At 38.4% G+C, this 25,395-nt stretch overlaps 1 protein-coding gene across 3 annotated transcripts in view; it reads right to left on the reverse strand.

Annotated features, from left to right (window-relative positions):
* Positions 1-14,553: 14,553 nt before the first annotated feature.
* taf3 (TAF3 RNA polymerase II, TATA box binding protein (TBP)-associated facto) overlaps positions 14,554-25,395 on the reverse strand; it is a 77,571-nt gene continuing 66,729 nt past the window's right edge. For all 3 annotated transcript variants that reach the window (XM_088923121.1, XM_088923123.1, XM_088923122.1), the window contains 3 exons: positions 23,431-23,725; positions 19,111-19,217; positions 14,554-16,642 (listed from right to left, as the gene is read on the reverse strand). In XM_088923121.1, coding sequence (XP_088779247.1) covers positions 16,528-16,642; positions 19,111-19,217; positions 23,431-23,725 — 517 coding nt within the window. In that variant the 3' untranslated portion in view covers positions 14,554-16,527. The remainder of the gene's footprint in view (positions 16,643-19,110; positions 19,218-23,430; positions 23,726-25,395) is intronic.

A 25,395-nucleotide genomic window follows, 5' to 3' on the forward strand; every position in this document is an offset into this window, starting at 1 on the left:
CTATGACAACCTCTAGGGACAAAATTGGTGGGTCTCATTTAATCTGACCCTTCCACTCACTTGAAACATTCCTGTTTATTGAAGTATTGCAATTACTGGTGAAGAAGGTGTTTCAAAAGTGTGAAAGCCAAATGAGACCTTCTTGTATTAGGAGAGCTATAAAGTTATAAAAGGAGACACATGTGTCTTTCTAAATAAATCGAGCTATTTATTTTTATTTGAAGAGATGTCTTTAAAACCTTCGCAATAATTAAAATAAAGTTACTGGATGCCCAGAGAATCAAGCTTGTTTACTGTTGAAGCATAGTACCAATTTTGGGCAAGACACACATTCTCCAGCTGTATATTCTATCTAGGAAATGGGCATATAGGGCAGTCATCACACTTAGACATTGATGTCTGTAGTTTAGTATGCACAATGTATACATATATATGTTTAGTATAAGGCTTGAATTGTATGAATATAGATTTAGAGGATGAAAACACAGTGATAAATAAAAAAGAACAAGTCAGGGACTGTTTTGCAGTTCAAGGTATAAGAATTTCAAAGGCTGAAAGCTTCTTCTTTATCTAATACTGCAATTAATACCATTCCCACTAGTATTACTATTGTACTAGCAATACAGAGTAGTGACTGTTAGCATCAGCAATATCAACAGTAGTGCTGTTGCTATCTGTTTCTGTAGTCACAAATTCTGTAGCTCGGAATTTAGCTCTGTAGCTGAAGAACGTTATATTGGTCATATGTATTCATCTTTCCATTTTTTACTCTTTTATTGTTCAATTTTATGAGCAAAAGTAAGTTGAGCTTGTTTTCTCTCATTATGGTCTTTATAACACTTAAAATTCCTAAAAATAATATCCCTTTTTTTCTACATGAGGTCATAACACCTGGCGATCTAGCACCGGGTTTCTGTTTTGCAGATTGTCTCTAATAAGAAGTGCACTTGGACAGTATCCAGCAGGGGGCGCAGATCTTTCTTAATTATACTTAGGAAAATGTAATGTCTCCAAAATAATGCAAAATGTGGTACTGGAACGGCACGATTTATTTGGATACCAGACAGAAATTATTCTAATCAACTTTCTGCTTTGTTAAAAAGAAAACTTACTGGCTGCTTATTACATGCCCAAAAATTAGATTATGCAGCATGTATAGTATTAGAAATGTACATATTCACCAAAATCTAGTCTGTATCTGAAGACATAAAGAGAGGACCAAAAGTCTGGAAACACTATGCACAAAAAGATCGAGGTATAGATAAAAATGTTAATTTTTCTTCTCTATAATACCTAGATTGTTATTTTTGCATCTCACAGCAGACAACTATCGTCTTTCACAGTACATTGATGTCTGAGTACAACAACAAGCCAACGATTTCTTCTTTTACTGATAAAGCTGTATAACACAGGAGTTCAAATTGCCTAATACATCTCTGGGTAATGGCATATTAAATATACCAGTTCCTATGAACAGGCAATTGCTTTCTTTTGTTATTTGCAAACGTATAAGCAACAATTTAATATCTACCCTTGCATGATTTATCAGGCAATATACAAAACCTCCCTAGATGTACAGATCTTGTATTATAAGGGGAAAATATCTGGCTTCCATCACACTTATGTGACAGCTTTCTTATAAATGTTTGCAGAACACACACTTTTAGAGAAGACAACTGTTCAGAGGTATAATGACAGTACTAATCATTAGATCAAGAGTGCAGCAGAATCACCAATACTATCTCTAGCTACTTTGTGACAATTTAAAAAAAAAGAAACTCATGGTGTTAAGAGAAACCAAAACATGTAACATCCAGTAACCTAAGTTTATCAGGCTCCACTCACAATGTCTGGCATGTAAACAAGTCATGAGTTCTGCAAGGGTATATGACATGCTGTACTGGGGGCTGCCATTTTCTCTCTATAAGCCAATAGAAAGCCTAAATCTGAAGACACAATGAATGAGAGTTACACTTTTTCTGGTCATCAGGCTGTGCATTGCTGGCGGTTTCATGACTTGAAGAGGGGAACAGTGTACACTGCTACCTGTCTGGAGTGCTGGGAGGTTTACTGAGCTGAGTTCGCTTGCCCTGTGCTCTATCCAATAGTAATCAACGGCTTAATTTCAGTAGGTTTGTTGTCATTCATCTGTCTGCCTCCATGAAGTGGAACATGGAGGAGGAGCATGGCAAATGGAGTCAGAGAAGGGGGTAACGCAACCAGGTAGTAGGAGTTCTCAGATGATTGTTGTGAACTGCTAGTGTACTGCATAAAAAAAAGAAATAAAATGACAAATAGACAAAACTGATTATTTTTATCTTTGTGGTTGTGGCTGACCTGAGTTCGCAATTTAAAGGCCATCTCAGCCACAGGCTTTGAGGATGTTGATCACGAAAGCCATTGTCCTGTTTCAGCCGTTTGACACTCGCCCCAGTCTCATCATGAATGCCAGCAGTGTGCGTGGGTGATGTAATGTTTACAGACATGTTCTGTCTCGCTGTGAAGCACATAGATGCAACTGAAGTTAGCATTGCTAATATTGAAATACTGTCATCCCCCAGAGAAAGCCTTGCTGTTTGTACAAGACCAACACACGCAGTCTGCATCACCTCATGAAGGCTGATTGGTGCTGCATATGTTATTTTTTGGCAGTACACTCAGAACGGCCAAAACTGTCTTGGTAGGTATCGACCATCATTATTGCGTAACAGCTTCAGCTGACCTCACCCCAGAACTGAGTGTGTTAGGGAGGCTGAATCACTGTGCGTCAACACTTTATGGTCAACCTGAGGACATGCACCAGTCTCTCGCAGCCTTTCCAACATGTCCAATTTTTGTTGCTTTGAGTTTAAAGGCACAAGAATATCTTCAAGCCAGTCTTGGTAAGTAGGATGACATACCCTATTTTGATTCTCTTAATTTTGCATGGCTAGCTTACATAGCTGTACAGTGGCCCTGACTGTGGACAAGCTGCATGAGCACCTCAGAGGATCTGCTATCCTGCCTGGATGGAACAGGAAAGACTATCCCATGCTAAAGAAACGACTGTTGTTGCATTTTGACCAGAAGGAGCCCCCATTCACAGTTTTTTCAAAGCTGGGAGACCTGTGTCAACTGAATGAACTAGTTGCCATTTCTGCAGAAGATACAGTAGGTGTCTTCTGGTCATGGTTGGCTGCCAAGCCTCATAGGAAAGATGTGGAGAAGGATTTGCAGGTCGACCAGCTGGCTACTGATGCCTTTTTGAAGGGGTCTAAGAACAAAAAGGTGGAATCTGAAGTGGTGAATCAGGACCCAGAATCAGTGAATGAATCTCTGAAGTTGGTAGGAACTTCAGAACTTCAGGGCTATTCTGGGACACAGCATTGAAAGGAGAAGCAGAAGCATCTCATGGGCCAATCTATATGATAAGCTGTTTTAAGAATCCATGCACGCACCCATTTCTATAAAACCACTAGGTAGATAAGGAGTTGTCAACCTTTAAAAACAGGCATACCAAGAGTTAGGTCTTGCACTTGTTTTCACGGATTTGCATGCTATTGATACTTATTTAATGTCAATAAAAGCCCAATTTACACTTTAGTTAATAAAAAATTAAAATTTCAATAAAATTATATCTAAAATTGACACATTAATGTGCACATTTTATCATTTGGTGTGATCCTTGCACCTGCTTTTCCTTGGTCAGTTTGCCAATCTCAAGCTTGTAGCCTGTCACTTTAAGTACACACAGTTCATCTCCTGAAGCAGAGTTTCTGTGCTAAAGGCAGATCAAGCAACAAGAGCTAAAGGAATGTTTCGGTGTGCAAGCCCATGTAGAAGCAACAGAGGACTACGTTTCCAGTGTGGGAAGGAAAGAGGGTGTTATGATGTGTAGTTCAGGACCCTATGCAGACGGTGTAAGCCGGAAGTAAGTGGAGAAGGACAACGGGGAGGAGACGAGGATTAGGTAGGTTGACAAACGGGGGCGTGACGGCAATGAACAGGTACTCTGGGGGCGTGACCATGGCGAACAAGTCCAAGGGAGCCCAAGGGGAAATCTAGGGTGAAGTCCAAGGTCCAAATCCGGTAGATCCATCCGCGACAAAAACAAGACACAGTTATAACTGGAACAGGATCCAGTACAGGGACGGGGAATAAAAACAGGATCGTGAGGCCAGGCGCTCTGAACCCCGGACTCAGCAGGGTCAGGACGCCGATAGGAGGCCTATGCCCTCAAGCCGTGGACATAGGACGACTTGGTGGTAGGCGGGCCTCTGGGCATCCGTCTTCCAAGGCAGTGCCAGGAATAGCGAGAGTGCCCAGCTTAAATAAGGAGGGGCAGGATTGGAGGCAGGTGCACATAATCAACTAAAATGTGAAAGAGCTGGAGCGCCCTTAAGAGGAGGGATTATGATCGTGACAGAGGGACATTTGTCTTCATGACCACTCAAAACCACCTCCTATTCAAATTCCAGCACAACCCCAAAGGATCTTGAACTAAGCTGTACCTAGTAGTAATAAGGATTATATCAAGTCAGAAATTCTACCTGTAGGTGTAGCCAGCTCTTCTCCCAGCTTGAGAATAGTGCTCACAGTAATAGTTATGCTTTGTCTTACCTGTTATATCCAGAGCAGCAGTGCATGTGCCTCTTTTGTGTTGTCAACGTTACATATTTACTTTTGCTTGAGGTTTAAATAACAACCAGTGAATCTGCAACTGGCTTGACCTGAATGACTGCAAGGAACATTAATTATAAATGTTCCCCAGTGTCCTGTGACAGGGGTTGGAGAAAAACTAAATGCTTTGGAGTTTTTTAGTGAAGAAAGAAATTATTGGATGGTTAGTGAAGGCGTAGAGCTGAGCAAACAGGTGGAAAAGAAGCTCTACCTTTTAGAGGTTACCTACCACAACCCACTTATAATTTTCCATACCATATTTTGAGAAACGTGACATTGTTCTCTTCTGTTTACCAAAGTCTCAGTTCACCTTTGAAATGATTCTTGACTGAAAGCAAACAGGATCCAAGATGTGTTTTGACACTTCATTGTTTACTTGGATCATAACCTCATCAGATGATCATCTATTTCAGCTGCAGAGTTTCGTGTTACAGGACAGGGAAAATCATGGCATTTTAGCTTGCCAGCACTCCTGGAAGCATTCTGGGACTTATTTGTATGTAATGGGCTGTTGGGATGTAATATTAGGATGATATAGTCAAAAATAAAATATAGACATTTCATTATACAGCAAATGTATGTGTTTTTGTACTTTGTCCGCATGAATGGGAGCATAAAAAATAGACTTGAAGCATAAAACCCCAGAACAGGACAGAGGGCCTTGTGCTTTGTCCATTTGTCCGTGCACCCACCATTTTTGTCGTGGGACAACCTGCTCTTTGGCCTGAAAAAAGTTTGGACACAGTACTTATTAGATGGGAAACCTGTTTTGCCAGAATTACCCCATTCAGATCCATCATAAGATAGCGCCTCACTGGAGAAGTCCACTTCAGAGTCTTATCAGGTTACCTACCAGTTTTGTGATACGTTGGATCTCCGGGAATATCCCCAGACTCTGGTCCTACATCTGACTATTGCCCACCATTTCTAAATCACAAGGTGCTGGAGCTCAATGTGAATGGATGCACAAAGGCCAATCGAGGTACCAGAGCACTTAACCATGACATGCACATAACATCACTTTCACAGGGGCAGAGCAGAGCTATGTGCAAAATATTTACAGACCACAGATAACCACACCAACAGAAATATAACATTTTATTTTAAGGACACAAGTCTTGTTTCTTATTGTTTTCATAGAAAACTGACACGTTTATGACTTTTAATTATTTAAATATAAAAAAGACAGTAGGAATTTCAGAAATTTTAATATCAATTCCAATATATATATATATTGTATATATATATAAGCTTAGAAATTCTAAATTTTCAAATTCTGACCATGATCTTCTCTAAAGTTCTCAATGACTATTTAATGCAAAGAGGGGTAAAACTCCAAGGCTTCAATATATTTGTATTTGCAGACTGCATTTTAGCCAAGTAGAAAAAAAAAGGTATTCAAAGGTATTCACAGTAAAAGTAATAGAGCGTATTGAATGCTTTGCTTTGCAAATGACAAGTGTACTAAATTCAGATGCATTTCAGTTGACGTGAGTCCAAGCAACAGACTGTCTCATTCATATGGCTCTTCATTCTTTAATAGGCATAACAAATTCATGCTGATTTAAACAAATTGGCCCCTGAAGGTCTTTTGACTACCCTAATAAACAGGACTCAAGCCTTACCCTGCCTTTTGGCAGTGTCATTTAGAAACTAGCAGAACAGTCACAGGTATTATGTTTCCATTTGATACTTTGGAGACACTTGAAATAGTTTAGGACAGATATCAATATTTGTTTTTATCATCCACAGCCAAACTTTAATCACAGAAACTGAAAGGAATGCGGGTTAAAAATGACATTAAATAAATTGTAGTAAGTTGTAGATTACTAGATAGTCCATACGCTGATACTTATTGACCAAATAATTCCCACCTTATCGATCTTAAAAAAATATTTTAGATTGTTTCTTTCTACTGTGGATATTTTAGAGAATTATTAAGATATTTATGCTGAACATTACATTAACAACGCAAGAAAGGAGGATCATCACACCTCTTTACTATCCAGTACAGGGTCGGGAGGATGCCAAAGCTTACCCAGAAAAGCAATGGGCACAAGGTAGGATACACTCTGGACAGGACACCAGTCCATCACAGGGCAGACAGACAAACATACACACATTTAGACCAGGACAGAAATTCCCAGAAGGCAATTAACCCGCTCTTATGTCTTTAGACTGTGCGAGGAAACCAAAGCACCCAGTGGAAACCCACGCAAACAAGGGAAGAACATACAGACTCCACACAGACAGCTCCCCAGGACTTGAGCCAGGGCCTCCAGCACTGCAAGGCAGCAATGTTAACCACTGCACCACAGTGCCATCAACCCTTCACTAATTTTGTTGGATGTTTAAGCATTTAGCCAGTGAACAGGAAACCATTTTGCACTCTGTTTGGATTTATTGTTCTCAAGATCAAGCCAATATATCTAAAGCTTCTTGACAGATTAACTTTAAAAAATAGATTACATAAGATTAATATATCCTGTAATATATATTTGCTTATTGAAAGCTCACATTCAATTGCACTATGGGTCTCTGCTGTAATTTTCAATGCGCTTAGATCGCAGCTTCGAATTTGTGGAGTTCTAACTCACGTCATAATTTTGACTAAAAAGTTTCATTAAATCATGGTTTGCAATCTTACAATTCAGCTTTAACAATCGCCAGGTCCTTGTAGAGCTTGAATCAGCCTGCAGTCACTGGATACATTCATTTTGCAAATTATGAGTGTGCTTAAGCACAATTCTACAGTACGCTGATGACAGTTAAGTCAAAAAGGTCAGACTTTGGTACAACAGCTTTATTGCTATCTATATCCTTTGAATGCAATCTAATTGTGCCTCATTTCATGCGGAAAGGATTACTTATAATTGTCTTCATATGACCAAAAACTGTAACCTTCTGTTTGCTAACTTATGTCTTTGACAATTTTTTTTGCTTCTTTTATTTCTCTTATCTTTTCACAAGAACCTGCTATAAAGTCAGCCCCCACCTTCATTGCCGTAATCTTTGGTGTTTTTGGCAACTCACTGAGGCTGATAGTAGAATACCGCAAAATGTTCTAGAGTAAGATAGCCAAGTTTATCATCTCCTACAGCTATCAGATTTTAAGACATTTCGGTTTCTTTTTTAATGAGAGGATTCTACCAAAGAAATTACTTGTTCATCTGTCTTTGAAACACTTTTTTTTCCAGCATACATACTCTGCATTCAGATTATCCCACAAGACCCCTTTCTGTATTTTAATATTGCTAAAGGAGGGTTGTGTGTAGTTGTAGCTGTTCACTTGGAACACATGAAACTGATGGGTGACCGCAACTTGCAGTTTTCAATGATTAGCATTGTATGGGAAGCTTGTCAAACCATTCTGTTAATACTTTAAAAAAAGCAAAACACAGATGAGTATTTTAAGAAAGTTTACATTTTTATACTCACACTGCTCATCAATTTGATACTATTTCTCAAGTTTTATATACTCAAGTCAAACATAGATAACAATCTCCCTTCTGATTAAGATTCATAAGAGCACAAGAGGAGTTACAAATGAGGGGAAGCCATTCAGCCCACCTATCTTCTTTGGTAGTGTGTACCAAGAAACTCATCCGTTTCTCAGCAGAAACTGGGATACTGGCTTCAATTACATGGCTGGGTAGCTTTATCCATACTCCAGCATCCCTTTGCGTAAAGACTTCATATTCCCAGTTTTAACTTTAACTCGGTTAACTTACCTGTAGTTTCCACTTGGGACCTTTGGTTTGTGTTTCGCTGCCGATTCTTACAAAGTCCTCTGGATGAACGGACATTTGTCAGTGTCTTTAAGCATTTTGAATACTTGGATCAGGTCCCCTTATAGTCATCTGTGGTCAAGATTTAAAAAGTTCAGTTCTTGCAACCTTCAGTGTAGAACTTTGTGCATTTAGTGGTACATAGCATACTCTTAACACATTACATTTAGAATGTTTTTTTGATTTGTCTTGTCCATAAAGATTCTGGAACTCGTAATTCCTATAGCATTTGCTCCTGAGGCCGAATACTCTTTTTGTTATACAGTAATGTGAAAAACAAAAGTAAACCCCTTACGGTTCTATGGTTTTATATATTAAGATATATCTGACCTTCATCTAGTCCTCACCAAGTCCTAAGAGTAGATAAATCTAACCGCATGTGACAGATAACACACACAAATTTAACTTTGTCATTATATATTAAAGTATAATATCAGCCAACGTTTAGTAGCCTTAAGTATAAAATTAAGTGCACCCCGTGATTCAGTAATGTGAGGAACCCCCTTTTACAGCTATAACATGAACATGAACGTTTCCTGTCAGAGTTTATCAGTCTCTCACAACACCAGGGAGTAGTTCTAGCTCACTCCTCCATACAAAACTGCTTCAACTCGGTGATCTTTCAGGGCATTCATTTATGCACAGCATCTCAGTGGGTTTGAGGTCTGGAACTTTGACCATTCCAAAATCTTGATTCTTTTCCTTTTCAGTCATTCTGTCATAGATTTACTGGTATGTTTTGGATCATTGTCCTGTTGCATGATCCACTTTCAGCTAAGCTTTAGCTGTTAGACAGATGGTCTCACGTTTTCCTCTAGAAAGCCTTGTTATAGAGAGGAATTCATGGTGGATTCAATGACTGTGAGGCATCCAGGACCTACGGCTGCAAAGCAGGCCCCAAATCGTCACCCCTCCAGTACCATTCTTGACAGTTGGTATGAGGTTCTTGTGATGATATGCAGTGGTTTGTTTTCACCAAATGTGTTGTTCAGCATTATTGCCAAACAACTCCACTTTGGACATTGTTTCAGAAGTCTTGTGGTTCATTCAGGTGCAATTTTGCAAACCTCAGCCATGCAGCAACATTCTTTTTGGAAAGCAGGGGTTTTCTGCTGGCTACCTTTACATGAAAGCTGTTCTTGTTCAGTCTTTTCCTAATGGCAGAATTATCAATGCCAACATTTACCATATTGACAGAGGATTGTAGATCCCTGGATGTAACTTTGCGATCTCTAGGAGAATCATATGGTATGATCTTGGGTAAATTTGCTCCTTTCAAGGAATAAAGGCAGCTGTCAGGTGGCCATGGTTCCATTTATTGTATTAGTACTGCTACTGTTTAATACGGAGTGCCTTGGTGTCTTTAATGACCAAGCAGCCAGAAGTTCAGTTTAACATTTCATCCAAAGGATGACACCAGTGTTCCTGATTACCTCACCGGGGCATTAGTTTTGGAAAGTGTGATCCTGAAAAGTATCACTTATTGGTCTCCCAACACCACTTGCAGCAGAAATTTGGTTTTCCTTTAAGGTCTCCTATCCCAGCACTAACCTGGCTCTACTAAATCTAACTAAAGATTTTGTGTAGATCGGATGAGATCAGACCGGAAGACAGTAACACTGCAATCTATATGTAGGTGTTTATTTAGCATTTATATTATTTAATGGTAAAATGCCGACCCTTCTACCTACCAAGGGAATTCACGTCGGTCATTATTACCGCTGTATACATACCTCCTAATGCTAATGCTAAGGAAGCAGTCAAAACGCTATCCAAAGCTATTAGTAAACAAGAATCAGCACACCCTGATGATTTTTTTATTATTGCAGGCGATTTTAATCAGGGAAATCTGAAATCAGTTCTGCCTAGCTACAAGCAACACGTTGACTGCCCCACCAGGGGAAACAACACACTTGACCTTGTTTATACTAATGTACCCGGTGCTTACAAAGCTGTACCTAACCCCCCTCTTGGACAATCTGACCACATCTCCCTGTTCCTACTCCCAGCCTACAGACGACTTCTCAAACGCACCACGGCTCCAGTTATAACTGTAAAAACATGGACCAAAGAGGCAGAATCAATGCTTCAGGACTGTTTTGAGTGCACAGACTGGAGTGTGTTCAAAGATGCAGCCTCCCATGGATCCCACACCGATATTGACATGTATGCATCAGCAGTCACTAGCTCTATCAGCAAATGTGCTGATGATGTGGTGAGCTTTAAAAAGATACGCAAACTCCCGAATCAAAAACCTTGGATGAACACTGAGATCCGCTCCCTGCTCAAAGCCCGTGATGCAGCCTTCAAATCTGGTAATGAGGAAGAACTGAGAGGGCTAGGAAAAAATTAAGAGCTGGCATAAAATCTGCCAAGAAACAGTACAAATCCCAGATAGAACACCACTACAACACCAACGCTAACCCACGACGCATATGGCAAGACATAAATACAATCTCAAGCTACAAGAGCAAAATAAGCCCTGTAAGCGCTACTGACCCCTCTCTTCCAAACAAGCTTAACATCTTCTACGCACGCTTCGAAGCTCAAAACCCTGAACCAACCACCTGGACCACTGACTCCCCTGCCACCCCACCCCCCACACTATCCAAGCTAGATGTGTGGAAATCACTAAGTAGAGTGAACACACATAAAGCTGCTGGACCTGATGGTATCCCTGGCCTGGTACTCAGAACATGTGCCTGGCAGATAGCTGATGTCTGTACCGACATCTTCAACCTGTCCTTGGCCCAGGCCACTGTACCTAGCTGCTTCAAGATGACCACCATCGTGCCAATACCGAAAAAATCAGCCCCCACATGCCTGAATGACTACCGCCCTATTGCACTCACCCCCATCATAATGAAGTGCTTTGAAAAACTACTTATTCCACACATTAAAGCCAGCATTCCAAAAACACTGGATCCTCTCCAGTTTGCCTATCGCACAAACCGCTCCACAGAGGATGCAATCTCTATAGCTTTACACACCACACTAACCCACCCGGATAAAAGGAACACCTATACAAGAATGCTGTTCATTGACTTTAGCTCAGCATTTAACACCATCATACCCATAAAACTTTCTACCAAACTCAGGGCTCTAGGTTTAGATACAACCCTCTGCAGCTGGATCCTAGACTTCCTCACCAGCATACCCCAGACTGTCAGGATTGGCATCCTCACCTCCAACACACTCACCCTTAACACCGGTGCCCCTCAAGGCTGTGTGCTCAGCCCACTGCTTTACTCCCTGTTCACCCACGACTGTACTGCCAAGTTCAGCACAAACACCATCATCAAGTATGCTGACGACACCACAGTCGTGGGCCTGATCACTGACAATGATGAGACTGCCTACAGGGAGGAGATAAAACAACTTGCAGACTGGTGCCGAACCAACAACCTATGTCTCAACAACAGCAAAACCAAAGAGCTGATTGTTGACTTCAGAAGACAAGGAAAAGTTCACTCCCCCATCTACATAGAAGGGGCTGCGGTGGAGATGTCAATAACTTCAAATTCCTAGGTGTTCACATCTCTAAGGACCTTACATGGACACTGAACACCTCCAGTCTCATCAAGAAGGCACAACAGCGGCTGTACTTTCTGAGAAGGCTGAAGAAAATACATCTACATCCACAGATCCTCACCAACTTCTACAGATGTACGGTGGAGAGCATACTGACCAGCTGCATCACAGTCTGGTACGGCAACTGCACCGCATCCGACCGTAAGGCACTGCAGCGGGTGGTCAAAACTGCCCAACACATCATCGGCAGTGCCTTACCCTCCATCCAGGAAATATACAACACCAGGAGTCTGAAAAAAGCCACCAAAATTATGTCTGACCCCACTCACCCCAGTCATAACTTGTTTGTTCCCCTACCATCTGGCAGAAGGTTCCGGACACTCCAGTCGCACACAACTAGACTCCAAAATAGCTTCTTCCCCAGAGCTGTCAAGTTGGTGACGCCCCCACTCCCTCCCACCATATTATGATCTCTCCTAACGTCTTCCTGTACCCACAACGACTGTACTCCCACACCACTACACACACATATAAGCCGAAATTGTACTGTCCCCTCGATAGCCCAGTTAAACTGTACCGGTCGTAATAATATTTAATATTTATTAATTAACCATACTATTTTTGCACTGTTCCAAGAATTACCTTGCACTGTTTTTGTCCCGTTATATTTTCTCTGTTTGCGGAATTTTGCAGTTTTGATTACTTGATTACATGTTATTTATGTTATGTTATTACATGTTACTGTTATTGCTATTGTGTTACTGTCTATTGTCTTATCTTCTGTCCTATTTATATAATGCACCTGAGTGACTAATGAGAAACACTTTTCATTATACTATGCACCTGTGTAAGTTTAATGACAATAAAGTTGAATTGAATTGAATTGAATATTGTTTTCATTTAGATGTTTAAATTTTGTGTTACTAATTAAATTGGGCTTAGACTTCAAAATCTAATCATGATTAAGTCACAAATTCTAGTCATTTCCACGCTAATTTACGAGTCAAGGGGTTCGCTAAAATGGTTTATTACATTCGGACAGTTCAGATTTACTTGGTGGTATTAAAGAATCATCACTACACTATTTGCATTTCTGGCATATAATAAACTGTATTATTACCAGAAATAACAGCAGAAAACTCATGTAGTTTTGAGAGTTAGTTTCTTAAGGTCAGGAGAAATAATTCAAATTATATCATAGATACAATCAGCTGTTTGGCTTATTCTGTGTGTTTTGCTAGCAATACAAGGTATGAGCTTCACTTATTGTCTTCACTTATTGTCTGCAACAACTCACCAACCTACCTGACCAATGTAGTGGAGTGCTTTCTTCTGCAGACTAAATAAATGTTATTTTTTGACTAACAGAAATGCATTGGCAAGCTAAAATGTTTAAAATGCTTCAAGGATTCTCTTATCTCCAAACTATATTTACTGTACAGTTCTGAAGTATTGAGTGCTCTTGGTGCTATACTGTATACACTTCTGGTTTTGCTTACCTTTGCATGTAAAAGCATTAACACATATGGATGAAAACTGTAAATACAAAATTTGTAGACTGGAGAGAAAAAATAAATCTGAAAAAGCTTTCCAATGTCCTGTAATGGAAGTACTAGCAAATACTGTCTAATGAGTTGAGATGTATGTATGAAGCAAGTGTGGTGTGTGTGAACATATGTCACTGCAAGATGTTGTAATTACAACAGTTAATTAAGGTTCAGAACATTAGCAGTAAGTAGTTACATCTTGGTGGTACATCTACAATAAAACCAAAAGATATAACAGTCCACATACTAGTTTTTTAACATGTAAGTAATATACCTTCAGAAGAACTACAGTACATCTTGCTCTGAAAACAATTTCCTGGTCTATGTTTCATTTCATTTCGACTTCAGGTCAGGAACGTACTCATCAGCTATTGATATTTCCAGCACAGGGCTTGTTTCACCTGAGATCACGAACCCGCAGCAGCCAAGGGATTGACATTTGCTTGTTGATGAGGTTCTTAACTATAGGAATATGAAGTCTGGATAATTCTACAAATGCCAAGTAAAATTTTTCTTTATAATTAAAACTATATATATATATTTCGTGGTTACTATTTATTCCCGTGTCATACATATTTCATATATAATGAGAAAGAAAGATCTGAAGACTAAATATTTTTAAAATGTTTTCTTTTCATTCTACATTTTATTGAACAAGACAACTTGCCCAATTCCCCCAAAACCATTTCCATTCAAACCAGAACTTAAGACTGGACTGAATGAGTTTATGAGGCGACTTTTGTTTTTTTTGGTAGATATCACAGGGGCATGTACCAACAACTCTGAAAAAAACATTAGTCACTAAAACAATAACAGCTTTTAAAACTGCTAATATGTAAAAGACTTCTGCAGTCTTTATTCCATCAATCAGACGAGAAGACTACATCCACAGAAGAAAAAGAAGAAAAATCATTTTAACATATAACACAATATAAAATTTTAAAGATTATTCTCAATACAGATTTTTCAGAGATACAGTAGCTATGATATCAATGTAAGTAACAAGAAGTCTAAAATCTTACGGGGAGTGGCATTATATCTTTAATAGGAAAAGTCAAGCAAATAAAATATATTACAAGCACAACTACAATAGGGACAATATAGAGAAAAATAAAGAGATACAAACTTTCATTTTAAAAAATGTACAATAATTACAGAAGAATAATCAAAGTTCATAAATGAATATGTGGGGAAGAAAGGTCAGAATCAAAGGAACGGACACTTTTTTTTGGTAGTTTTTATGTACAAATATATACACACAATTAATATACATATACATATACAGATTTCCTTTCTCATGGCATGATGCACAAAAATACAGAGATTAAAAAAACTGACTACCCTTCTAGGTTTACAAAGCTCTTTTGTAATAACAACAATAATTGAATATTAAAACTGTAATTTAAGCCATAGGGGAACACTGGATCCTCTATAACAACCATAAGATTGCATCACTGGAGTATTCAGATGGAGCAAATAGATTGATCCCTTGCCATACTACTGGTATTGGGGTTCAGCATTTACTTGCCACATAATGAAATCCAAGGTCTAACAAGATGCATAAGAAAAACAAAAAAAAAAGACCAATATCGTATAGTATGGTTAGCCCCATGTCCTGTCAGGGGTTTTGACGTCCAGCATAAATATTGTCGTATATCTAGAGCAGAGATTTTTTCAGAAACAAATTTCAACAGGTTTTGGGAAGCTAATATACTGTAGGTAGAATATTTTCTATCAAAAACAAGCATCTAAATGAAATGCATTGTTTTATAGAATGGCAATCTGTAGGCTTTGGCTTCTTACACTGCAGCCTCTTCCAGTCTAGTCCACTGTCACATTTTGATACAACCAAAACTTTGTTACATTGATCTTGCTATTAAATCAACTGAATATGTAAGGAGCTGGTTGTGGCAGTTTTCCCAGAAGTCCAGACTGGAAAGGCCACAAATTGAGTAACCTTGCTGTAGGGCTAAGGGTAAAGTTACAAACTGCATTCTGCACTGCCAGTGACAACAGTATCCAATAATAAATAACCAGTATTACCGAACAGAACAGATTTCTCAACTCATACAGTGTAAGTTTGTTTAAAGGGGAAAACACAACCATTTCAATTCAGTTTTATAATATTCTGTTTACTGTTTACTATGTGTGGATTTCCTTGAGTTTGTCTTTTATCCATCATTTCAGTTTATTTGCCAATATTCATGTCATGGGTCGAATTTTCTTATTTAGAATTGCTTTTAACTAGATTGAGAGTTTTCATTGTAGAGCTTTTTGTTCTACAATGGCTTCGGCAAATAACAGCTACTTTCTGTTCCCTACAGAAAATTCAACCACCAAATATATTTAACACAGTACTGGTAAAAACTATCTAGAGGTATGGTCAACTATAGTTGACCTGTAGACCTATATTCCAACCTGCAGTATAACAAAGGTGCAGAGTAATCAGGGGTGGAGGCAATAATATTTTTACATAATCAGACCAAATTCATATAGAGGGAGTATTTTCACACCGCAGTCACATAAGTTGGTCGAAAGTTCCTTTCAGATTCACAATGCCACTCTAAAAAAACAAATGTATTTGTACTCATACAGACTGCATATGAAAGCATACAGCAAACTTTAATTACTAAGTCTTTGTGGAGTAGTCAATTGGTCATGCACTTGTCCCTCACTAATTCTACATAAATGGTGCAGTATGAGACTATGCAACTGATGCACGTTTGAGCACCATTTTCAGAATACTGTATTGATCTCCTGTTTTTTAAAAAAAAAATTGTTTTCAAAAGAGCTTGTGACACAGTGGTCTTTTATAAGAATACTGATCCAGGACAATGCACTCATTTCAGAATTTATATCCTACTAAATTCAAGGGCGTTATGTAACATCCAAAGTTTGCAACTAAAATATATTTCACTATCTGCAATTCATTATTTCTGCAGTCAGGAAAAACAAAACACCAAAAACAGAAGTGGCTCAGAGAGTTACAAACATTTTTTCTTTCAATGCATTTTATGCTTCCTTTTCTTGTGTTTTTTGTCTTTCTTCTTATTGGCACATTTAGGGCAATACCACTGAACTTCTTCTGGTGGGGCAGCTGTGATCCCAACGCAAGGCCTGAAAAGAATAAGAATATTAACAAAACATTCTATTCACATAAAATGCATATTCCCCAAATACATTAATTATTGCTGTTACAATTTGGCTTAGAGCTCAGTAACTATAAACAGATAACTATCCATTCTCCTATTCAGTGTGAACTGCCCATGATTGAATTCTGAGTCTAGCCCCCAAACATTGGATCATAGGAGAAAGAGTGTGTTATTTCGACTTAGACCTATGTAATATTTCATTACATTACATTATAATGTACATGCAGCCAGTATGAAACAATCCTCTTCATCAAACACCAATTCCTTGCTATACTCAAATTTACCTCTCCTGATTTTTGAGTATCTGCGACAAATGTTCTGTATAGCCCTTCACCTTCCGCAGTCCCTAGTTCTGAGCATCTGCGAGTTTGAGAAGCATCCATGAGCTGTGATGTGTTCATGAGAGTGAATTCCAAATTAAAAACGACAGTAGTTTAATAATAAAGAAATAAAGTAATAAATTATAATGGCTGCTTAGTGTATGAGAAAGCTCAAAGAGTGTTGCTAAAAAATGAGTTGTGCGAAGATTAAGTACTAGTGCTGCTGGTCAGTTGTTTGGTGTAAATTAATCTACAATTTGTACAATAAAGAAAAGTGAGGAAGCTATTGCTACCTGACCTGATTTGCATGGGCATCATCACACCAATAAAGATAGGAATTACATGACAAACTCATTAAAAAACTATCTGTACCACATTATTTCCAAAATATATTGTGTTGTACTGTACTCTGATGTTATTGTTTTAATTCATAATAAGTGAAAAAACTGTTTGAGGCATTTTAATAGTTATCCTAACCCTCTTTTCCCATAAGGCCTCACATCTATCAACCATAAGGGTTTTAAGGGTTTTAACCCTTGCGGTTGGCAAGGGATTAGGGTACCATAAATTAGAGAAGAGATGGAACAAAATCCCCTTCAACAGCTTTCGTGATATAATGGTATTTCCCAATTAATGCCTCTTCACTATTAAGACACAGGGAGGGGGGCAGTGCAGCAACCTACCTAGGTGCTATGAGCTTCAGCACTAGAGGGTTAAAATTAAGCATTTATTTGATTAGAGCTCCTAAGACAGGTGAGTTGGTAAGCTTCTGTCACTATATTATTTTTCATATAGTGAAACAAGTGAAAGTTCATATTAAGGGATTTCTTTAGCCACCCATCAATCTTCTTTGTAGCCTAAAATGTGAAAATAAGTAACCATGTACATGTAGTGCATGGATGGTATTTTTAATGGTAATATAACAGTTATATAATATATATAATATAACAAATAACAGTTAAAATCTGCCTAAACCCTTTCTAGATGGTGCGCTACTGTATGTCTCAATTTGAGATTTAACTTTCCCTGCAGCATGTATGTTATTTTACATTAGGGCGCACAGTAAAACGTTTTCTACAATCTTCCAAATACACTTCGAGAAAAGCGAACCACTGAAACAGCCAGGCAGCAGTCTTTCTGGTCAGGCAGATTTTTAATTTGCAGAAACTTGGTAATGGGGTTAAAGTTTAAAATCACTAGCATTACACCCGTCTTTGCTACGACTGCCTCTCCATCAGTTTTGGCTCGCTGGCTGCCTTTAACGTAGGCAGCTCCTGAGCTCGTTCCAGACACTCCAGCTTTAGGCTCTTGTGTGTGTATCGTATTAACCTTCAGTGAAGGTGACACTCACACTGCTTGCTGCTTGGTGGAAAAGAGCATTTGGAGGCAGTTGTTCCATCTTATATGGGCTGATGAAGTTTCTGAAATCCGTTTAGGGTTCATCAAATTTGTTTTTGCAGATTTCATTTATGGCAAGTGACCTTGGAATGGTGCTATGCTTTGCAACTCTTTTTCTTCTATGCTCCTGGCCTGGGCCAGTCTAGGAGATAGTCCGTAACAGTTTCTATGTGGAGCAGATAGCTTGAGTATTCATTTTATTCCTGAGAGAACATGCAAGCTGCTCTTACAGCTCTAAAAGTTAAATTTGGGATTTAGTGTCTGCTTAGCACATCATTTAAAATGCACAGGCCCGCGTAAATTCAAAATTGACGAAGCGAAAGAAACAGACCATGTAAATTACATGAAGACATTTTCTAGCTGAAGTAGGAGAAGAGACATTGCTTTCTAACAATACACAATAAGTACAATAAAAAGATCTTTGCATCTGACAGTAACTTTAGCCATCTTTCTTAAGCACTAGTTTAACAGATCGGTATTAAGACATAAGATGTAATTCAAAATGCAATAATTCACTAATTAAAAAAAGGCTAAATTAAAAAAATAGCAAATTAATTCACTAATACCAGATTTGAATAGTGAGCACCATTGCATTATTATTATTATTATTATACCCTTTAGAAAGATAACAGTGAGGTCATGTAGTAGCTAACAAATGAGCAGCATGTAGGTCAGTATTTGAAAACAACAAAAGAGTATTTCTAAGACTTCTTACCAATGATACCAGTCATCGCAGTCATCACAGCCAATCATTGGGCTCCCATCATCAGGTTTATTACAGCCAGGACAGATCCATATCTGATTTCCCCATTCATCTCGAATCTACCATTACAAAACAAAAACAAAAAAAACAAGAAACTGCGTTTTAAGATAAACCAACCAGAAACATCTGTGATGGAAAATGTGCTGTTTCTAAAATCATGAAAAATATCAGTTTAAATCTGCTTTCCTTAATCACATTCTGATTTAAATGCATACTTATGTCATTCAAATTATACCAGAAATGGGTCAATTCAACAAAGAAGAAAAATGCTTACACTTCCTAAGAGGTGATTCTGTCCAACATCAGCGACATTATTCTTAAAGTGTGAAACCACTGATAAAAGGCAATAATCTGACAAAATTCACACCGACTTGTAAAATGTTGACACTTAAATGTAGACATTTTAAACTAATACCATTTTATATATATTTAAAACTACAAAGATTTATACACTCTATGTTTGTAAAGTTGTATATTTCAGTTGTATCTCTATCTCATGAATTGAAAGCTTTAGGGGAACCTCGGGACTAGTATTTCTTACATCAGCTATACAGCAGTTAATTACAGCTCTCTGATGTTATTCCGATAATATAAGACTCTCCTGTAACAAGTTTGCTTCCAGCCAAGCTTAAAATTCCAATTAAACAAATTAGAAATACATTTTTATTTTATGTAACAATGCGCATTTTTCAAGTCCCATAAACACATTAAGTGTAAAACAGAAAAAAAAAATATTGGCAGCAGTCTACAAGCTTTCTACATTTTGCAGCCATATCTTAAGATAGTTTAGATTTCACTGTGCCGCACATTTAAGACTGAAGAGGAAACAGCGGGGATTTTTTGTTGGTGTCTTATCTTCATTTTTCGACTGATAATATCTCCGAAAAAATACCATTTAGCAAGAACTGTATACCTTTCAGGTAAAATCTAAATGGAGTTTAATAAAACCCCAGGTTACACTTTTAAAGGATAGTGTAGTATAGAAAACCATGTAAAAAATAAAACTAAGATTGTTTTTTTTTATTCTTCTGCTGTAATAACTGATGTGTTTCCTGAAATTCTCAAAACCTTACACCAGAGTCTAATAATAGGATGAACAGGATTCAGTTAACTATTTAATGTAGTCAATAAGGTACTGGCAAGTCATCTTTTTTGCTTTGCGCACTGTTGTTCAGTACTACCTTTTCAGTTATTTAAGTTATCTTACCATGTCACTTGAAGATACTTGCTTTCTAAAAATCTTACACATAGTATTAAGAACCTCATTCGGTCTTCCGTGAAAGATGAAATATTCAGCAATATCACTGATATCTGATGTAATATTGCCACTTTCCTTGTATAAATCTTTAGGTACTGATGTGTAAATGGAAGAACTTTAAAACATAAGAAAGGTAACAAACGAGAGGCCGTTCAGCCCATGCAGATCATGTGGTGATTCAAGAATTTCATCCCACTATTTGTTGAAACAAGCCAGGGTGACATCTTCACCGCCATGGAGAGGCAGTTTCTTCCAGATTCCTACATCCCACTGTGTAAAGTGCCTTCTGTTCTTCATTGTCAATGTAGTTTCACAGTTTCCATTTGTGTCCTCTGGCTTGGGTCCAATGTGAGGAAATCAATCTTTTGTCACGTGATGACTACAACCATCTATAATATTATAAGCAAGTTGCGCCAATTTGATAGGTTTGTGGTACACTGGCCCTAGTAAAAACTACAGGTAGCGAACAAAAACCAGAAACATGTGGGGGAAATGTGGGGAACCAAGTATATTCATTTTCACACCGGTGTGGCTCGTGCGTTAATTAAATAATATCCCAGCATACTGAAAGTCATGTATGAAAATGGGGAAGAGACATGGTTGTCCCTAATTATGGCTAGCATGGCTGCAAGAGGAGACCTCAGTAAGTCTGAAAAGGGGATGATTCTTGGGGTGCGTTTGGCAGGAGCTTCACTGAACAGTGCAGCTCAACCTGCTGCTGTTTCATGAGCAGCAGTGTCAAAGATGAAGTCCAAGTGAAAGACATCAGCAAAGGGCCACCGTGAGCGGAAGTGCACATTCCAGGATGGATTATCCATTCAATGGTTTGAAATGCAAGGCAAAACAGACGAGCAACTGCAAATCAATTGAATGTAAATGTCAACCCTGGGTGCGAGCGGTCCGTTTAATAAAAAATGGTCCACTAAGAGCTCCGAAGAGTGAGATGCCAAGGTATGGCTGCACTGAACAAAGCACTCATCACACCTGGCAATGCACATTCGGGAGCCCAGCGGTGCAGTGAGCACAGGGAATGCACCGCCGAGCAGCGTTAAATTTCTGATACCGTCGGGTGAATCATCCTTCACCATGTTCTCAACAGACAGATGAGTGCACATATGGTGCCAACCCAAAGAGCTCTGGGACCAAGGTTCCAGCAGTAAAAGATTCTGGTGGTACTGTGATATTGTGGTGTGTAGTTTCATGGCCTTAGCAGTCAGCAGATCTGAACTCAGAATCTGAATATCTGCCAGGCGTGAGGTACTATTTTCAAAACAAATCTTGACAAAAATGCCTATTACAGTGGCTGAATCAATCAATTGACATTACCTCTGTTCAGTGCAAATCAACTCAACTATAGTGATTCTTACAATAGATTAAATCTGATTATACCTACTAAGTTTTTGAAGAATGTGTATTGTAAACTGTGCAATAATGTCCCTACTATAAAGTTTTCTCTCAACATATTGAGTTACCAAATCTCAGTACTTGCTGATTATTTAAAATATTTTCTTTTTTGAGTCAATGTTCCTGAAAAAGTAGTATTTAAAGTTAAGGTAGTATTTGATAATATGGTTATGATTACTTGGTCATTGAAGATGCCAAGGCAATATTCCTAAGTGTCCACTCTGGACTGATGAACTGATGAAGCAATCTCTCACTTCTCCACCTAACAGCACTAGATATGCTTTACGGTGTAACAGGTTGTGGATAGTGTCTGCTGAACATCACTCAGGTAGATTCTGCCCTTCAGCAGTGAATGAAGTAGGCTCCCCCTTTTTATGTGAAACACTTTGAGATCCTTTGTGATGAAAATTACTTATTTATCATTAAACACATTTTATATATATGGAATAAGACCTTCCATATTTCTCTTCCAACTTTCTCAAGTTTAAAGTTGGATTTCATTTCTTGAGTGTTGCATTTCATATTCTAGATCTTGTGATTTTAATAATCTAATCAAATAATCAATAATGAGTGATGTACAGTTGTGGTTAGGACTCAAGACTCCTGACCAGAGGGTAGTGGGTTGAAATACCAGATGTGACACCCTTGTTATACTTTTGGCAAGCTACTTCAATTAGATTTGTCCAGTAAATTGTGCTGTGCAAGATTGTGCCTCCTTGTGTAAGATATGCACCCTCAGTGGCAATTTATAAATTAGGATTTAAAAAAACCTTCACAAAATAACCCTTTTTGGGATATTTAAATTAAACATACTTCTTTTTATTGGTTTTAATTTATGTATAAGGAGTCAAATTTTTCAATACATTTTCATCATTTTTTGTGCTTTTATCATGACTGGAGGTGGTAAAGGAGATCAAGATTTGCATTTAGCACCTGTAAATCTCCCAGCTTGTTCATTGTTACAAACTACCCAATATACAAAAAATCTTGTCTCTGTTAAGGAAACAGAAAATGAGCAGCTCATTTAGCATCCTCATTCATTACTAGATAATGCCCAATTAAGCCATCTTTGACATAAACTGAAAGTACTGTGCTGTTAACTTTAACAAGCACCTTCTGAATACCAGGAAAGAGTTAAGCAGGGTTACCAGGCAGACTGTTATCCTGAACAGTAACAATAATTGTTGCAGCTTGTGTTTTACAGAGCTTCCTGATAAGATCTAAAAGGTCTTGTTACTATGCAATTTTTCCACTGCTGCATGCTAGGTAGCTGGGCTTTAGATTCCAAAATGATCCACAAGCCATTTCTTTTTTTCAGACAATTAATTCATGATTTTTACTGGGCTTATTTTTATTATTTTTCCTACAAACATAAAACAAATGTGGCAGAAGAGAAAAGGTGGCCTGTCCAGCTCTTCACTAGGGTCCTGGACATTCATTGTATCTTATTTTTTCCAGGTACATATAAACTACACCAGTCAGTACACCAACTGTACACCTGGGACTCGTGACACTATCAGAGCAGGCAGGAGGATTTCTGGAATACTCCGAAGTGTGAACAGTGTGCTGATGACAGGTGTTTCGAGTGGCCCGGTGGCGGTGTTACTCACCACGTAGGTACTGACGGTTTCTGTCACCACGCTGCGGACAGGTGTCTTGGAGGAGCCGGCTGCGGGTACCGCCGGTGAGGGCGGCGGCACCGGGGCAGGCGAGGCAGCTGCCGGCGCTGGAGGAGGGGGCGGCTGGGGGGCCGGCGCGGGTGGGGCGGCTGCGTGAACGGGGGCTGGAGCTGGGGTCGGGGGTGGGGGAGGTGTCCTGGGACGGCAAGCAGGAGCAGCCTTGGGGACTGGAGTCCTGGGAGCTGGGGTTTTAGCCTCTTGGGTGGAAACCACTTTGCTGATGACGCTACAGGAAAGGAGAAAGGGGATTATTGTATAATTTTAATTTAACCTAGGCAGTAGGTGACATTTGCATCAATTGTGTAATATAAGTCATTTTTGAAGCAAAAGAAAACAATGACTTAAATATTTAATGGGTGTAAATGAGTACGATAAATGTCCTACGTATTCTTTACATAATAAACAGAGGTTGCTTGGAATCCATTAAATCAGACTTAAATCCTTTTAAATGTTAGAAAATTAGCTAACTGTGTAATCTGCTCTCACTTTAACCACTGAGAATACTGAAAACAAAATTGACCGGAACAACTTTAGTTATATCTGGCCTTTAACCCAAAATATAATATTTTCATTTTTAATTCCAACTCAATCAGAACAGCTATTATTTAATTTAAAAGTTCACAAAGAGCAGTGGGGAAAAATACATAAACAGTACTATTTTTTATTCAATTCCTTCAGAACCCTTTGTGATTAGTTAACCTCCTGTTACATTGAATGTTTCAAACTGAGCACCACATTTTTTGTACAAATATCGATATTTTTGCATTTATTTTCTTAAACCATTTACAAAGAAGGATGCCTGAAGTTCCATCAGAACTAACAGCCAAATAATAGGATAAATATAATTGTCATGCCTGTAACAAAAAAGTGATGGCTATGATTTGCACCCCTAGTAAATTGTGTTCAGGGCAATCTGGTCAAGGCACAGAGCTCCATGTGGCCGACCTTTCTGACAAGTGTCACCGAATGAGCTGTGGAAGAGACAAGAGCCTCATTTTTTACACCTTATCTGAAGGACAACACCTCTGACAGTAAAAAGCCACACACTGACAGTAGTCAGGATTTGAAAGATAAGCACATTTCCAGTGAAGGCTACCCTGCTCAGGAAGTGACCTTCCACCTTCTAGGTGAAAGGTTACTGTTGCCACATTTCCAAATACAGGTACTTCCATGACAAACCTACCACTGCACAGCTTAAAACAAAGCAATTTTATGTGCAGTCATCTGAATTGTGTTGGATTAGGTAAATTAAAAAGAGAGAATTTTTTTGGAAAAAAACCCAACAAAAACATTTTGACAGACATGACCGTAACACAAAATGAATTACCCTTAAGTCTTTCTCCATTCAAATTAAGCCATGTACATATTGCGAATGATACAAGTAAATCTTAAACCTTGATTCAACACATAATAAATAAGACAAATTTACTTCATATCAAGACAGAAAATTTACAACCGTTTACTCTAAATACAATTGTTTGGGGATTATTAAAAAAATTGAAATACACTATAACAAAGCCAGTGAGAATACAAGGATGACTTTCATCATTTTGGTAGCTGATTAAACAGCATTTAAAAGTCTCAACATAAAAGCTTTTACAAAAAAACATTAAAGAGAATATAATACTTCCTTCCTGAAATGGTGGTGGAAATCAGGGCATCTGGGAGGAACAAAGACCATTTATAAACATTGTACTCTCAACAATTAAAGTGCTTTCTACTGCTTCCTTAGTGTTTTACGATAGGAGAATATGGGCCAACAGGATTTTAAACTTCAACTTCAAAACCAATGTGTGATGTGTTATGATTTCATAGTTTCTTAAGCTCACTGTTCATTAGTTAAAAAATGTCACATTCCTTGTCTGTTCATTATTAATTATTTGACAATTTTACAAT

Source organism: Atractosteus spatula, chromosome 8 (genome assembly GCF_055471065.1).
Source record: "Atractosteus spatula isolate fAtrSpa1 chromosome 8, fAtrSpa1.hap1, whole genome shotgun sequence".
Taxonomy (NCBI): domain Eukaryota; kingdom Metazoa; phylum Chordata; class Actinopteri; order Semionotiformes; family Lepisosteidae; genus Atractosteus; species Atractosteus spatula.